The sequence below is a fragment of the Esox lucius genome, chromosome 22, assembly GCF_011004845.1.
Source record: "Esox lucius isolate fEsoLuc1 chromosome 22, fEsoLuc1.pri, whole genome shotgun sequence".
In the NCBI taxonomy this organism is placed as follows: domain Eukaryota; kingdom Metazoa; phylum Chordata; class Actinopteri; order Esociformes; family Esocidae; genus Esox; species Esox lucius.
The window spans coordinates 9697925-9716662 of record NC_047590.1 but is presented as its reverse complement, the minus strand read 5'-3'; the positions used below and the strand labels follow the sequence as shown (position 1 = coordinate 9716662).

At 42.7% G+C, this 18738-nt stretch overlaps 1 protein-coding gene across 4 annotated transcripts in view; it reads right to left on the bottom strand.

Annotated features, from left to right (window-relative positions):
- dmd (dystrophin) overlaps positions 1-18738 on the bottom strand; it is a 171962-nt gene that overhangs the window by 122365 nt on the left and 30859 nt on the right. For all 4 annotated transcript variants that reach the window (XM_034289748.1, XM_034289749.1, XM_029116727.2 and 1 more), the window contains exon 2: positions 1962-2023. In XM_034289748.1, coding sequence (XP_034145639.1) covers positions 1962-2023 — 62 coding nt within the window. The remainder of the gene's footprint in view (positions 1-1961; positions 2024-18738) is intronic.

Here is an 18738-nt window from a genome sequence, read left to right as displayed (position 1 = left end):
TTCCTCTGAAGCCTGAGGTCATAGCTACTTCTGACTCACATTGAGGAGCGGTTTCCTTAATGTCGGATGAAATCTTCCATCATGGGTGACAGAAACCACCACGACCACACAGGGACTGGCACTCTCGTCCTTTCTCCGTCTTTCTCACACACACACACACACAGACTAACACTCTCAGTGGGTTTTGTTAGCGGGTGATAACAGCAGGAGCAATACAGATACCTTCACTCTCTCATTGCTTTCTCTTTTTCTTCCTTTCTCCCTTTATCTTCCGTTCTTTCTGTCTTTCATTATCCTTTCTCTCGTCCGGGCCGTAGTCTGAACTCCTCTCACCCTACTCCATTCCTCTCCTAACCTCTCACTGCGTGTGACTGCGTGTGCGTGCGTGTGACTGCGTGTGCGCGTGCCCCGACTGGGTTTCCACACGACTGTGTGTCCGTACGTCTGTGTGTGTGCGCACGCGTGTACATGCGACTGTGCTCATTCACACTAGTGTGTGTGTATGTGTGTCTGTCTGCCCTAAGTCTGACTTAATCTCCAGGCAGGAGATGAGACTGCCGTTCAATAGATTCCTCTACACACGATACACACACACCTGAGCCCTGGTCGGCATGGTAACTGCACCTCCAGCCTCCCCTAATCAAGTTGGAAAATAACGGAATGTGTCTCTCTGGGATTTTCGCTAGAGATCTCACACACACGCGCACACACACGCGCACACGCACACACACTGATTCCACAAGGGGATATGTAAATGCACACTCACAGTAACGTAAACATTTAGCGACGCAAAGTTGACAACCTGGTGTCATCTCTCCGGTACTGACTCTCTCCAGCCCTACAGCTCCAACCTGCTTTCATCACGGCTGTCACCTTCACATTGATTGGTTGTCCTTTCGTGGGAAGGCGTACGTCCAAACAGAATCCTTTCTATACGGGGAATTAAGTATATTTGACAAAAAAGCCCCCATTCCCTGTATAGTGGAATACACATTTTAAAGATATATTTTCTGGTATTATTATATTTTCTGGATAGAGAGGGAGAGGGTGGGTCACGATCGGGGAGATCTAGCCGTGGGTCAGAATTTAACACCCACTGCACCACCATTGGAACACTGGAACACTGGACAACTGGAACACTGGATACATTGGAACACTGGACCACTGGAACACTGGAAACACTGGAACACTGGAACACTTGGACCACCCGAAGACACATATTGTGAGCTACTCATGACCGTAGCCCAGTGGGACATGGTAACGTGGTGCCATTTTAGCAGCAATAGTTGATTTGTCAGATTGCTTCACGGCAGGGGACGCGGCTTCAGTCCATCCCCTACAGGCTTAAAGGGTTAAAGAAATCTGCGCAGTATATGGGCAATAGGGTGCCCTTCGGGACGCACACTCACTGAGACGCCCTTTATTCCTAGCTGGAGATTACTCCTCCATTTCAACCGAAGATGTGGCTGTCAGTGGAAACGCTCCAGGGTGTTACTGTCAGGAGGGGGGGGATTAGTCCACACTATATGGAAAAGTAAATATTGACTTCTATTGGTCCGTGAGAGAGAAAAACAAAATAAGACATACACCTCTAAGTGGTCCAAAAACTAAATGAAACGAGCACTTGTGGTGTTCAAACAACCTGTGTGTGGGGTGTATCAGTGTGTGTGTGTGTGTGTGTGTGAGAGAGTTTATTTGAACACTTGCACACCCATTCCACCCTACATCCTATGTAGCTCACTCCTTCTGACCAGAGTCAAACTCAGAGGTAGTGCACGATAAAGGGGACATGGGGCCTCTTTGGGATGCAACGGCCGTCTGTCCATGTAGCCCTTCAGCAGGCAGACAAGACAAGAAGCCTGTGTTGCCTTCTGAATGGCAAAACAACCAAGAACCCATCCAGCCAGTCTGACGTGTGTGTGTGTGTGCGTGTGAGCGTGTGCGTGAGTGTATTGCCTTACCTTAGAAAACTGCGAGTTTATCCATTTTGAGAAAGTCTTCTTTTGAACATCTTCTCTTTCATCTGCAGGGAGTGAGAAGACAAGATAAAATGAGCTGCGGGGAAGTCTGGCTGGTTAGGGTGTGTGGCGATTGGTTGTTTAAAAAGAGCATACACCTCCTTGGGCACACACGCACTCACATGCACACGCACACACACACACACGCACACACACTCAGACAGACACACAATGTGTGAAGTCTGTTTTGTATTCTACTGTAGTGAATAAACATTCCTGCTGAATGAAGCGACATTCTGACATGTTCTGCAGTCTTAATAATTACCCTTGGATAATAACTGGTCCCCTGCATGTCTCTGTCAGCCCGTCTGTCTGTCTTTCTGTCTCTGTCAGTCCGTCTGTCTGTCTTTCTGTCTCGGTCAGTCCGTCTGTCTTTCTGTCTCTGTCAGTCCGTCTGTATGTCGCTGTCAGTCCGTCTGTCTTTCTGTCTCTGTAAGTCCGTCAGTCTTTCTGTCTCTGTCTCTGTCAGTCCGTCTGTCTTTCTGTCTTTGTCAGTCCGTCTGTCTTTCTGTCTCTGTCAGTCCGTCTGTCTTTCTGTCTCTGTCAGTCCATCTGTCTTTCTGTCTCTGTCTCTGTCAGTCCGTCCGTCTTTCTGTCTGTCCCTTTCTGTCTGTTTCAAAAGAAATTAAACTGTTTTTCTCAACTGCTTCATTAAAAAACAGGTGCAAAGCTTAGTACGGGCAAATCTGTCAGTCTCACTTTCTCTCTCCTCTCTCTTTCTCTCTCTCTCCTCTTTCTTTCTCTCTGTCTGTCACTATAATGAAATGCAAGGACCCAGATGGACATAACCACGGGGTTACATCCAATCCTGTCCCAGCTGTAACTGTAATAGCTACACTGTGACACATCCACTGTTGTAATTATAACAGCTGTCTCTGTTCCTTTTTCACACACTCCCTCTCTCATTTTCTCTGTCTTTCTATCCATCCCTTAACATCTCTCTTCCTCACTCTCCCTCTTTCTGCCTTTCTATCCTTCTCCGTCTCTCTCTCTCTCACACTGACTGCTGGACTATAAATATACAAGATAAATTCCAGTACTTGGGCAGGGTAGGTATTACAGCACGGACATAATTGGCTATTACAGAATTACAGCTTGGGGGCGATACCCCACATGCCTGCCACTGTTAGCCAGAGCCAGTGGGTGAAGGTGCGTCTGCTGTCTCTCTCACTGACAGAGGCCAGACTCAGGCAAAGACAACGCTGGGCATAAACATGGGCTTACATCCAATCCCGTCCTGCCCAAGCTACAGCCTAATTGCCTGACAACTCAAACAGATAGCTTCTGCCGCTCTGTCATTCGCTTCTGCATTCAGTCTGAGACAGCCGTCACTGAGTCGTCAGTCGTCCTTAGGTGGCGTCAAACAGAGAGGTGTTGCGCAAAAACAATGTTGTCATACATTGGATTGTCTATAAACAATAAATACCCAGATACAGGCTCATTCTGGAGAATAAACAAACCTGTGTGGGTGTGGTATAGTTCTGAGCTGCAGCAAGGAGTTAGGGTTACTAGGCAACCAGAGTAATACTGTAGGAGCCAATCGTGTCCTGTTCTGGCTAACCACTAATACTGTAACAGCCTATTGGGTCCAGTTCTAGCTACAAACAAATCCTGTAACAGCCAATCAAGCCCTGTTCTAGCTACAGATCAACACTGTAACAGCCAATCAAGCCCTGTTCTAGCTTGTAAAAGAAAATGCAATTGGTCTTGAGTCCAAAGTTCTATAAAGGTTTTAACATTTTTACATGCGCATGGGATAATCACTATATGGCCACCTAGTTTGACCGCACTCTGAGTAATCAAAGAATCTAGGTACGACAGGCCTCTTAGTAACATCTAAAACTGGCCCACCCCCTTCTCATATTACTCACACATTAAACACAGAACAGATGCCAGGTCCTTCTCTGGTCAAGCTAAGATCTCTTCAACAGACAAACAGAGGACCCTATGGTCTGTTAATTACTCATTTACCTAGGTCACAGCACACAAAAATGAAACCACCATAGAAATGAATATGAACTCATAAACTGCCAATGTAATGTAAAATGATAATAACATTAAAACATCATATATTGCTTCTCAATTTCAAATTTCTATCACAAGCTACAGATGAACACTGTAATAGCCAATCGTGCCCTGTTCTAGCGGCAGAACAACATTGTAGGAACCAATCGGGTAGGAGCTGTAACAACCATATTTCCAGCAGCCTGTTGACAGCCACTGAAGGATGAGCTGGAGAGGACTGGATGATGGAGGTGTGATGCTGCGGCTGAGACCTGCTGGGTAACAATCACTTGACCTGACAATGACGACGCCAATGACAATGATGCCTTCCAGATCCTGCTGGAGGAGAGAGCCCACTGTTCTGTTACCTACCCCCCCACCACACGCACACACACACACAACGATGCCAGTGTCTAGTGGTACTTATAATAAGAGCCTCCACTGTCTATCTCCCTCCCTCTCTGTCTCTCTCTCTCTCAATTTCTCTCTTTCTCTCTCTCTCTCTCTATTTCTCTCAGTCTCTCTCTCTCTGTGTCAGCAGGAGGAAACACTACCGCACCACGTGTTAATATTACTACCATGGATGTGTCCCAAATTCCAACCTATCCCAGATATATACCCATAGTTGTTAGTGTACAAAAGAGGGAATAGTGTGCCATTTGGAACACTGACCGTATCTATTACAATCCTAGTTAAGAGTCCTTTCCCATTGATTTACAGCACATCGAAAAACCCTGAGCTACTGGAAACTGAAAGGGGAAAAAACGCTGTAAGATTATCATCCTCCCCGGCTTTTAAAACCCATGGAAGCACAGAATGTTCATGAAGATAAACACATCTCACAGCTAGCGGCGAAATATAGCATTTATTGTAATCATGAGTGATCTGAGAGAAATATCTGCTAGGAAAATTTTACCCCAGCCATACAAAATAGAACAGAATTTAATGCAAAACATCTATTTTACTTGTGGCCTCTTGTCCAGTGACCATCCCAAATGGAACCCAATAATCTACATAGTGCAGTACTGACCACGGCTTAGAATGTGCCATGTCAGACTGTGAATCTCAAGCCACGTGTTGCTGAAGAAACACATGACAGACATTAGGGAGGCATCAATAAATCAATCAATTTTTGGCACACTTGACCTGAACGGCGCAATTCATGTTCCACATTTAATGAGTAAAACAGCATGAGATTTAAATTAACAAATCCCCCCTGTTATTTTACAAGACATAAAACTCAGTAACATTTAATTAGTGATGTATTTAATCTTTTACATCTGTCAAGTCTCAAGATCAAATTAAGTCTCACAATACAATTTTTTTTTAAATTTCCTTGTGCAAAATTGTGAAAACTCACGACGCTCGATGCTTTACAGGATCCCACAGAATTTGTGTCAGGCTCACTGGAAGGGGCCACTGGAGGCTTGAATTAGCCCCTATAATTTTCAACCCCTCAACTTTGGGACCCTTGCTCAAATAGCAGAGGCTAGTCACTGAAACATTGCTGGATGAAATCTCAGAAATGTGAAAGAACACGTTGTTCTCTGCCTGAGCAGGTCAGGTAACACTAACTACTGAAGGTGGGTTAAATCACATCCAATAATTTGGGCAAAATATGTGGCACCGATATCAACATTTATTGGTGGTGAACACAGGGAAGGAAGGTGTAATGGAGGATTACTATGGAATGCTGGCTTTGCGAGCCTGTAAACATGGGAGGGAAAAAAAGAATAATGAAAAACTATTAAATAAAGAATGATAGAATATGGAATATTCACAGACTTTAGTTTATACTGTCTATATCAGGCATATAAATGCAGAATATACGCAATACTAGTACATATTATAATTTGAGAAAAAATGTGTGTATTAAATTAAATTAACAGTAAAAACAGTGGTGGACCAATTAGAAGAGCTTTAATGCAGAATGTGTGGGTTTGGGTGTATAACTAATAAGCCTGATTATGAAATGTCTCCTTTAATTAAAAGGTCTCTGGTTGAACACTACCACTACCCCTGACACACACGCTAACACACACATACACACACACACACACACACACTAACCCACCCACACACACTATCACCCACAGTTACTCACACACATGCACAAACATATCCCCCCCGAAAACAAACACACGTCCCATAGTGACCAACATAAAAACAACCTAAGCAATTATGTGAAATTGAACAGAACACACTCCGGTAAATATCAGAGCCAAACGGACCGATCCATCCACATCATGCTGGGCTGGTAGACTGTGATGAATGCCTCTGCAAGAGACAGTGAAGCCTGGGTTTATTTGTGTGTGTGCCGGGTGTGTGTGTGTGAATGCATGAATCGATATATAACTATATAACTATGTGCACACACACGCCTGTCTGTCTGCCTGTCTATGTGTCTGTCAGAGATGCTGGCTTCTGACAGGTAGACTAAGTCAGTGAGTGTTAGCAGTAAGGGGGCTACAGTGGAAAGAGAGGGGGAAGAAATCAATAGTCCATTTAAAAGTCAGCTCCAGCCCAATCTGAAGCAGGCAGACCTTCCAATGCATCTCAACACACACATCAGGCTGGGTCTTCATTAAATCTGTTCCTGCAATAATCTATCCTGACCCTAAGAGAGGTGAAAGGGAGAGGAATCGAGAGAGAACGAGGGAGAAAGCGAGGGAGAGATAGGGAGATGGAGGCTGAGAGGGAGTTGAAGAGGAGAGAGAAAGTGAAGGAGAGAGGAGGGTATGGAGAGTATCAGGAAGAGTGCCAATGCAATACATTTATTTCAAGAAACGCGTATTTCTTTTAACCCTGCCTGTGCTAATTCAAGTGCATGAAAATCCATTTAACTACGGATCACCTTTTTGGTACCTGCTGGAATGAGGTTTCAGGACTTCCTACAGAGTCTATTTGGTTGATTAGTCTGTGGAAGACTGATGGCACTCCCTGAAAATAGTAGGGTGTATAGGGAAGAGGGCAGAGGGTCCTTTTTGACAAACATGGCAAGGCAGAGGTGGATTATGGCCAAGTTGATTCTTTTATGGCCAAGTTGATTCCTTTATGGCCAAGTTGATTCTTTTATGGCTAAGTTGATTCCTTTATGGGCATGTTGATTCCTTCATGGCCAAGGTCATTCGTTCCTGGGCCAGATGAATCCCACAAGAAAGAAGAACCAGGTACTCCGAGTCCCTTTTTTACGAAGCAAGGTTCTTTCCATTTAAAGTCTCTGATTAGGAGTTTTCTCTGAGAACACTTTCCTGGAAATTCATTAGCAGGTAGGATAAGTGGACGGTCACAACCACAGCCACTGTCACAAACAAACTGATTTTCACGGAAATATATTAGTTTTCGTCTCGTTTTTCTTTGAGAGACCGAAATAAAGCAGACACTTTTCTTCAGTGTCAACAGTCAATCCCCATTTCAAATAGCACCCTATTCCCCAAGTAGCACACTATTATTGACCGGAAAGGGCTTACCATATGTAGTGTACTAAAAAAAGGGAATAGGCCTCCATTTAGGAAGTAACCATGGCTATATCACACATCGGGCAAAAGCAATCTCATTGAATCCCAAATGAATACAGATGGTGAGACAGATACTGAAATGAAGATATTCTACTGAAAGGAGAGGAAACAAATAAGACGGAATGAATGTGTGTGTGCCTGTTTCCTTGGTGTGTATGGGTTTTGTGTGTGTATTATACGGAATATATACAGTGTCAGTCAAAAGTTTGGACACACCTACTCATTCAAGATCATTTCTCGTGAAGACATCAAAACTACAAAATAATGCATACGGAATCATGTAGTAACGCAAATATTTTAGATTCTTCAAAATAGCCGCACTTTGCCTTGATGACAGCTTGGCACACTCTTGGCATTCTCTCAACTAACTTCACGAGGTAGTCACCTGTAATTAATTTAAATTAACAAGTGTGGTTGTTGAAAGTTAATTTGTAGTTGTGTTGTGATAAAAAAGGATCAGATGACCATCATTAAGTCTGTACTATAGAAGAACATATTATGAGAAGAACAGCTCGAATAAGCAAAGAGAAACAACAGACCATCATTATTTTAAGACATGAAGGTCAATCAGTCCAGAAAATGTCAAGAACTGTTTCTTAAAGTGCAGTCACAAAAAACTGCTGCAGAATAATAGCCTTTACAAACAGAAACCAATAACAAAAAACAAAACAAATTCACTGAAAGCTACAATCCACCACAAGGCACACACTAACACACACTTAAACACACACACTTTAGAAAGTTGATTTATTTTTATTTTATTTATCTACTGTATCAAGACACACCCCATTGGCTGTTACTCCTGGGTTGCTTAGTAACCTCTTTGTTCATTACAGATGATAAAGGAATAGAAACTGAATGTGGGTCTAATTACAGTGTCCTTATCATACCCAGATCCATTCGGGGGGTGTGGGGGGGTTGCGTCACAACCATGTCTCACCCTCTGGCAAAAATCATATCCCACCACAACCAAACCACCCTATTCACCAATCTGCCACATCCAAACCACGCTATTCACCAATGTACCACATCCAAACCACGCTATTCACCAAGGTACCACATCCAAACCACGCTATTCACCAATGTACCACATCCAAACCACGCTATTCACCAATGTACCACATCCAAACCACGCTATTCACCAAGGTACCACATCCAAACCACGCTATTCACCAATGTACCACATCCAAACCACGCTATTCACCAATGTACCACATCCAAACCACGCTATTCAAAAATCTTCCACATCTAAACCACCCTTTTCAGCAATCAACCACATCCAAACCACCCTATTAAACTATCAATCACATCCAAACCACCCTATTCACCAATCTACCACATCCAAACCACGCTATTCAACAATCAACCATATCCAAACCAACTTATTCAACAACATCCATATCCAAACAACCCAATTTAATGATCAATCAAAATCTCCCTTTAAAAAGTATATTTTATCAACAAAAAAAAAAATAACAGTTCGAATACAAAGTTCAAATACAAGGTTTTAGCCTACAATAACCTTATTCAGATTCAGATGAATAGCAAATCCCAAGTATTTACAGGTTATGAGAAAGAGGAGAGTTGGCAACTGTAAAGAATAATCAGCTGTTGGTAATAATGAGAGAAGCTGTGGTTGACTATTAAAGGTGGACTTCTGCATGTTTTTAGAAAGGACCTCGTCCATTTGATATGCCAGCTACAACCAATAAATGCTGCCCTCCATAGTTTTGTTTAGCACCGTTCTGTTTCGCATATTAGGCTTTTTAGCTACACATTTATCATGATTATTGGCATAGCTTAGAATTCTTATAAACCAAATTAAATAAAAGTATCTTTCGATTTGTTTTTCTCAAGTTCATCTAAGTAATTCGGAACTCTTGAATTTCACTGGGGTATAATTATGAGACTGTATGACACATTCCAAACTCTCTTAGTCATAAGTTAACATGGGGAAGGGAAGACAAAAATCAAATGTGACAAAAGTTAAGCTTCATGAATCAGGCTGTAAAACAACGAATAACAACATGCCTGTTGCCCCTATTAGGCTAATAATTAATATGTTGAAAACCACTGGAGCAATTATGAACATGCCTGGAAGGGGATGCAAGTAAACCCTAACGCACAGTGAGGAGGATGATATGAGAGGTAAAAGGGATAATCTCAGAGGATGTCGGTTGAATTTGGGTCACCCAGTCTGTAAAACTACATAATACCATCATGCCAACAAGCTATTTGAATATCTTGCCAGAAGAAAGCCTCTACCTTGAGTTGGCTAAACAGTATTATAACATGGAATTAAAACAGGTTTCAGGCTTTTTTGCCACGATTTTGGCAAAAGAGGGATTGTCATGCAGAAAGTACAACAAGCCCCTGAGTAAGGTATGGTGATGGATAATGGATGTTGTGCGACTGTTTGGTTTTCAAAGACCCTGGACGTAATAGGACCATTGTCAAGCCAAAACATGACACATTGATGTTAGCAGCCCAGTTGTTCTAAGCGACTTAGGTTTTACTATAGGGATTCTGGAAAAGGCAAAGCAAGTGTAGACAAAGAGCAATTTAATGGCCTCAACTCGTTCCAGCGGGGAAGTCGGAAGTGTTCTCAAAAAAGCTTTGAGCTTTTCCATCAGAATGCGGATGTTTAGAGAAAAGATAAACGGTCTAGGAGTTCACCTCTCATAAATGGCTGTTCGAGACCCTTTGTGTTCCAAGAGGTGAAGGGTTGAGATGGGTATAAAAATCCTGGTCTCTGGCTGGGAGAAGGATATGTGCATGAAGTTGGAAGCGTTGCCACTGGCCCACAGCTCTGCAGCTCACACAGATTTTCAAGTGCAGTGGTTAGAAGAACCAGTGATATAGTCAAGTGCAGTGGTTAGAAGAACCAGTCATATAGTCAAGTGCAGTGGTTAGAAGAACCAGAGATATAGTCAAGTGCAGTGGTTAGAAGAACCAGTGATATAGTCAAGTGCAGTGGTTAGAAGAACCAGTGATATAGTCAAGTGCAGTGGTTAGAAGAACCAGTGATATAGTCAAGTGCAGTGGTTAGAAGAACCAGTGATATTGACACTTCCTTGACTTGGGGTTGAGTGCTTAGATACACTGAAGGCCTCCATCAAGGTATTTTTGCTTCTAGTGCCAGTGTTGTCAGTACATCTCCAGCCAGATGTTGCGCTATGAGTTTAAACAATTATTTACTGAAGAAGGAGTTTTGGGGAAAATGCAGTTAAGTCTTTTCCGGATAAGAGTTTGAGCGGCACTCTTATGCGACCATCAAGCACCCGCTTATCACTGTTTACTGGCCCGAAGCCAAAATATTTCACGGGCGTTCTACCAATGTTAGAACTCGCTTTATGTCCATAAAGAACTGTGCAGAAATTCACCTGCGTATGCATTTTATATTGAAGTACCTTTAGATTTTTTTACTGTATTCGAAAAAATTAGGCGGAGATGCTTGTGCTGACCTTCAACACTGATAACCAATCTGCAGTAGTCTACCACAGACACTCTCATTAACGCCACCAGCTGATTTTCTACCTAATTGTCTTCATCATTAAAATGCTTGTACATTCTCTTTGTGAGATTCATATCAAAGAGGCTACTGAAGGCCAAAACATTACTTTTGAACTATAATAAAGTATTGTTGTTATTAACGGTGAGCAAGTGTTGTATCTTTTTCTCACTAAAAAAGAATGTATGAAACATATTAGACTGTCAGAAAGTTTGAGTGAGAATGTGTCCTCATCAAAGAGGCTCCAAGGATCTGAGAAAGGGGGTCCAACAGGGCCAAAGAAGAGCCTTTAGTGTAATCCATCATTCTTCAGCATTTGACGATCATCCTGACTTGGTCATAAAGATTGGACCATACTGACCAGGTCATACAAATAAGACCGTACTGACCCAGCCAAACTCACAAGATCTTACTGATGCACCTGTACCAGGTCCTACAGACATAAATGCCATTTGTTCACCTCCCTTTGCCTCATCCTCTCTGTCTCCCTTTCACTCTTTCTCAATTCCTCCCTTTATCTCTCTTTCCCTCCATCATCTCATTCTCTCTGTTCCTCTCTTCATCTTTCTCACTCGCTGTCTCTCTGTCAGTCTCAGTGTCCCTTTCCCTGTCTCTCCATTTCTGTCTGTCCCTTTTCTTTTTCTCCATTTTTCTCTGTGTCCTGTAGTCATGCAGAGTATACCTCTCAGTCAGAAGACAGACAACTACATATAGAGAGATGTTTCAGGTTTGTGCCTTCTACTGGCTGAGTACAAACAGCACATACAGGGTTTCCACCCACTACAGTTTTTGCCACTTCCTGCATGCCTGCCTGTCTCTCTCTTTATTTTTCTGTCCCTCCATCGCTGTCTGTCAGCTTTCCTCAGAATGCCACTGCCTGCCTCTCTTGCTCTTTATTTTTCTCTTTCTTTCTCGCTCGCTCGCCCCTCCCTCCCTCCCTAACACTCCCTCCCTAACACTCCCTCCCTATCTGCCTACCTTGGTCTGGCACTCTGCCTGTCTCCCTCTCTGTTTCTGTCTGTCTAGTAAACTGTATTTATAGCCGCTAATGTAGACCTGATTCTTATCTGCTCCTCACAGCTAGTACTGCTTCCACACGTTCCAGAAAGAAAGGGGGGGGGTGGTATTAAAAAAAAAGATTGTAGACAGACAGAGAGAAAGACAAAATGAGAGAGAAATAAAAAGAGAGATAAAGAGAGAGAAAGCGTGCGAAAGAGAGAAACGGGAGTGGTAATAGGCAGTGAATGTAACCGACATGGTGGCGGACAGTGAGACTGAGATATCCACAGAGAAGAAGGTAGAGTAGAAGCAAAAGAATGTAAAGAAAGAATGCTAAACGGGTGAGAGAGTGAAATAAAGGAGTGAGGGAGTCAGAATGAGTGTGGGAAGAGATAAAGAGAGACAGTCACAAAAGGCAGTGAGTTAACAAACTAATTCCCCCTGGCTCCAACACCACCAGTATCTGAAACACATCTTCAATGAGTCACAGTGAACATACGGGAATTGTAAGAGTGTGTGTGTAGCAGTGTGTGTGTGTGTGTGTGTGTGCGTGTGTACGTGTGTACGTGTGTCTATTCGCCTGTCAAATACGTCTGCCGTTGTTACTGTGAAGGGAGGCCAGCAGGCGGAGCTCTTCTTAGAAGGGGGATGCCCATTTTAACCCCTTCTTGGAACGGCACTTACACGGTTGACACAGTTCTTACACAGCAGTCCCTTCTATCGTGTCTGAATAGCCTTGGATAGCCTTGAATAGCCTCAGGCAAGACTGGTAGTTCTGGTGTTTGGGAGTCCTGGCCATTCTCACAGCAGGCTGATGAAGGTGATCTCCAGATTGCAGGCATTTCTGAAGTCAAGGCAAAGAAACTGGAATGTTACTGCTCTGGGTTAGTGGTCATAGGCCACCTGTTGTGTGGCGAACGTACTGCTCTGGGTCAGAGGTCATGGGCAGTCTTGCATTGCTTACTGTACTGGTCCTTGTCTAGATACTCATCAACATGTCCATTTTTTTAATCCTTTCACATGTGGATTCATTGAAAGTGTTTGAAATTGTATGTGCGCGTGTGTGCTGTCACTTGACAAGGAAATAAATGCAGAGTACCACCTGCAGAGAGAGGAAATCTCTAGAACACACACTCTCACACAAGCATACCATGACAAGGACAATAGGAGGAGTCTGTGGGATGATCATGGCCTAATTAGTCATCAAGAACCAGGAAGTAGGACAAAACAGGAAGTAGGACAAGGAGAGACACAGCAAGTACTGACAGAAACCTTTTGGGCTTCCTTTCTATTCTAGGAGACAAAAATGGATCATAGTAACAACACGCACACACACGCAATCAAAACAATCACAACTATCATATCAATCATATCAATTATATCAATCATAACAATCTTAACAATCAAATCAACCATGATAGTTATAAAAAACATAATCATCTCATCAATTACATCAATCATATCAATTGTAATAATCCTAACAATCTTATCCATCATAACAATCAAATCAACTGTAACAATCATAAAAAACATAACTATCTTATCAATCATAACAAGCATATCAATAATAACAATCACAACAGTATTATCAATCATAACAAGAATATCAATCATAACAATCACAACAGTATTATCAATCAGAACAAGCATATCAATCATAACAATCACAATAGTTTTATCAGTCATAACAAGCATATCAATCATAAAAATCAACAGGCAGACACAGCACCTGTGTGATACACAAAAGATCCCAGTGGACTAACAGACATTAAACAAACTAAAACAACTACTGTAAAAAAAAACTAAAACAACTACTGTAATCCACAATCGCCTGTTCCTAAAGCTAGAGTCTAATCCCCCATCTGGGTCAGCCGACACACTGTTCACAGAGCAGAGAAAACATATACACACAGTTCACAGAGCAGAGAAGACATATACACACAGTTCACCGAGCAGAGAAGACATATACACACTGTTCACCGAGCAGAGAAGACATATACACACTGTTCACAGAGCAGAGAAAACATATACACACTGTTCACAGACCAGAGAAGACATATACACAATATTTAATTCTAGCCTTGAACGTGTAATAAACTGACTTTATTTAACAGGCATTGTAGTAAACCTAATCCAAATCAGATTACAGCAAAGAAGGGGATTATCTCCCAAGCACCTCCCTTATAAGACAGCTACTGTAATTTAATACACTAGGCAGGAATCCACCTGTCCACTTCTCACCTCTCCTGCAGTTTACAAACCAGGTGGTTTGAGTCTTGAATGCTGATTGGCTGCAACCCATGGCATTTAAGAAATAGTCTACAGGTATGACGAAAAAAGGTATTTTTCTAACAACGTCGATCACACGTTTACAATAGCAGTAAGCACACAGAGGATTTGTGGCTGATGGTGAAAGGTTATGGGCTGTAAACAGGCTGTGTACTCTGGTTTACGTTCTCCTCTTGGCTAATACGCTCTAAAAAGAGGATACTTCACATTGAAGTGGTGGGGGAACCCCTACAGGATTTTCAACAAAATGTGTCAAAAGGGTTATTGAATTGTTCCTCAAAGAACCATTTGAATACCCCCTTAAAAATCATTCCATATAAACAAAAGGTAAATTTTGGAAACAGAAAAAGCTCTTTCAATTTATTTATTGGGGTTTCTGCTAGTGTTTAATTGTGAAGGAATTTTAAAGGATCCTCCAAGAACCTTTTCCATTTAAAATGTCCTACACTCCCTCCCTTTGGCTTAATGAATGGCCTACACAGTGTGACACATCCCCTCTATCAGCGTCAAACCAATGTCCCACTAAGGACCAGCCAGCTCAGAGCTGCAAAGAAGGGCTCCTGAACACAGCTCAACTGATGAGGCACACCAGCCTCCTATCATACCATTTCAGGAAGGGTAACAGGGCCCCAGAAGAGCAGCTCTGGGAGGAGGAAATAAGGAACAACACCGTGATGCCGAACTTCACTGCCCATGCTGCAGCTCCGCCCCCTGCGTCACAGATATAAACAAGAAGGAGACGGCTGACACCGCCATAGCAACGACCGCCTACACCTAACCCAACACTGTGAGGCCACCGGTGACCAAGCTGCCGCACGCTGCCCGGGCATTTTGTCCCACTCACACTGTGTTTCCATCAATGATTGCCCTCTTGGGCCCTAACCACTGAAACCTGTGTTTGTAACCTGTCTCTCCCCATGACTACAGCTTCACACCTGTCCAGAACACATCTGTCCAATACACACCTGTCCTCTGCTCTTAGCTTCTGCTGTTTAATGCACACACACACCTATACACACACCTACCTGAAACTTTCCTTTGTCGAGTAATGACTTATCTCGGCTGTGCTCTCTCCTGCTGGACTCACTTCCAGAGGCACTTGGATCTCTCAGGCGATCAGCCCAAATAAAACATGGTTGTTTTTCAATGTTTCTCGCTCCTCACTCATTTTCTTCCGGTGTGTTTTCAACAGGCTGTAATGAGAAGGTTGCTTACAGTAGATTTCTGTCTTTTCTGGAGGGGATACAGACACTGGCTCCGTCCTCAAACGGCTCTCTGTTCCCTACACATGGGGCTCTGGTCAGAAATAGTGCACTACATAAGACAATAGGGTGCCGCTGAGGACGTGCAGCCAGCCCTTTTTTTTTCCCGAGCAGAACGCTCTTTTTTGTTTATCCTCAAGACATGAATTCCCTCATGAGTTCTGTTAAGGGCCATTGCTCAGCTGTGATGGTAGTAAGATATTCAAATGATACCATATCCATACTGGCGATAATTATCTGAGTATTGGTGAACAGAAAACTAGGAAAATATCTTTGTGAAGATGTACATACACTCACACACAAGCACAAGTAATGTATGAATTCAACACACACACACACACACACATGTCCACAGGCCACATCATTAACAGCTAAAATAGTAAAATATGATTTTTATCAGATGTATGACAGGCACTGCAATATCAACTGCCTGCGGTTTACAAAATACATTTCCCCACATTTTACCAAGCAGTCCCATCCTGCATTTGACAAAATACAATTTTCTCTACATTCCACAAAGTGGACTGCTTTCAAAACAGCTGTGTCTTTTTTGTGAGGCTTGGTGCTTTTCTAGTCTCAGCTAAATGCTGCCTGCTTCGATGGAGGTAAGGATCTGATGCAAGCAGCTACTATTCCTCAACCGGTTCGGAAGATATGAATAATTCTAACTGGCTGTGTTTAGTGTGTGTATGTTTGCGTGTGTGCGTGTTTGCGTGTTTGTGGTAAAGGCGTAGTACAGACCTCTGGGACAGACCCATGAAAGCTAAGAGACTCCCTCAACAATAACATTCGATTGTGACTCAGCCATTTATAATGCAGTCACTACCCCTACAGGAATGACATTTTTAACAACAAACACTAGAGTCCATTTATCTCATGGAACACCCCTAAAACCAGACACTCCCTTCCTCTCTCTCTCTATCTCTCTCTTCCCCTCTGGTTCCCCTCTGCTTCTCTTCCAGCCCTCACTTTCTCTCTCCTCCCCCACGGCCCTCCTCCTCCCACCCACTAATTGGCTGGTAGTGATCTGCGAGGATTTGAGGAGTGGAGCGGAAACAGACACACACCCTAACAGATCACTTCAGGGAATCGAGCTATGTTGACTAATAGCTCAGTGTTTCCCCTAGCAGTTTATAGGTAAGGCGGGACCCCCCACCCCCCACCCCAACCCCCACTGCCTAGTGCCTGGCTCTGTTCCCTTAGCACCCCAACTGAAAAATCTTCTAAGGGGAAAACTGAGCCAGAACTAGCCCCATTACAAAGTAAAGAAAACCTTGACTTGTTCAGCCAAGAAATATCACACCTAAAAATACCGGAACGCCTGCCAAGGAGCAGATCTCTCAAAAGCAGACTAGGCCAGCAGAAGAGCCCATTACTTTAGTATGAAATATAGCCAGGTGGTTTGACACTCAATGTTCTCTTCATAGAGTTCTCACTTGAAATAAAAACATATTTCTATCTTCTATCTCACTTTCCTTCAAATAGTTGCTCGTACTCCATCACCACACTCTTTTTTTCTTTATTTCCCTCTAACTCTCTAGCTGAGATTTTGTGACTGTCTCTTTGTACTTTTGTCTCTTTTTCCTCTCTCTTTCTCTTCTTTCATTCTCCTCTCTCTTTCTCCTTCTCGCTTCCTGTCTGTTTGTATAGTTGCTTCATTTCCCCTTCCTTCTACACACAACAATAATGGCAGAACACAAATCACTTGTATTGACAAGCCTACGTGATCAATACAGAGGTAGTTAGGGTCAAGTTTGTCTGATCAATTTCTCACTAAATAATTTCCGCTGCATGCACCACACACAAACACACACACACGTTCCACGGAGAACCCCAGCCCCACACATTACAAGCCACGATGAAGCCCTCAGTAATGTGCATTCCAGTCATGTATTGCAGTAATCACTATGAATCGTATGTTCAGGAAACCACAGACTTTTAGTGGCAGGTTTACTAAGCGTTAGCACTTTTCACGCCTCAAAGGAAAATTAAACATTGCAGACAAGCAGGATGAAGATAATTTATGAAGGTAAAGTGTAATTAAGCTGAAGTCAAAGTAAATGGAGAGAGTGTTATGCTTTAGTTCTTGTGCTTGTTAAATGGTAGGTAAACTCTTACGTATTGCAGTTTTGGATTTGTGTAGAGATGAGGGAGCGCCAGTTTGGTTTTCTGGTGTTTGTATGCACGTGTGTTAGTTACAGTGTTTCTGGAAGCATTAAGTCTGCTCTCTGTCTGTCTGGCTATGCTGTTTGTCTGTCTGTCTGGTTGGCTATAATGTCAGTCTGTCAGGCTATGCTGTCTGCCTATCTGTTTGTCTGGTTGACTGGCTATGCTTTTATATTGACTATTCTAGGGAAAGCTGAGCTAAGTCAATAAAATTCAAAGGGAAGTGTATGTATTTTTTGCCAAAGGAAGTAAAATAAACAATGATGTATGAACATTTAACAAAATATGTATGAAATGTCAATAAATCTGGTAAGTTAAAAAAGACACATTATATTAATTGCATAGTACCTATGAACATATCTTAATTACCATTTCTGAATCTTAATTAATAAGCTAGTATTTAGACTGTATAGACCAAAATGTGTACTTATATTGCATACATGGGATGTTTGATGTACAGAAATGCAATTAACAAAATAATTAAATAAAATTAATAGAAAAGTATACCTTATAAATATAGCAAGTTGATGCTAGTGTGAAAATGAGATGAGGGCATTTCCTGCTGTGTGTGTCTATGTTTGTGGGTGTGTGTTTGTTCCTGGGTGCATTAAGACTGTATGACTGTCTGTCTGGCTGTCCGGCTGGCTATGCTGCCTGTTGGTGTGCCTGTTTATGCGATTTGCCCGTCTGGCGCAATGCCTGGCACAATGGGGTCTATCTGGCTGGGTTTCAGGCTAAGCTGTCGATCGGTCATTTTGTATATAGTCGCTTAAATCAAATCAAAAATTAAGGGAAAATCACACATACACACACATATACACACACACACAGCTATCCATCAAAAGCTGCAACAATAATCTGTAGACACTAAATCATCTGTTAGCACTGAGATGTGAAAACAGACACAATGATTCCCGGACCAGAGAGATGATATAGAGCGAGTCTGGAAGGGCAGACTGCCGGGAGAAACA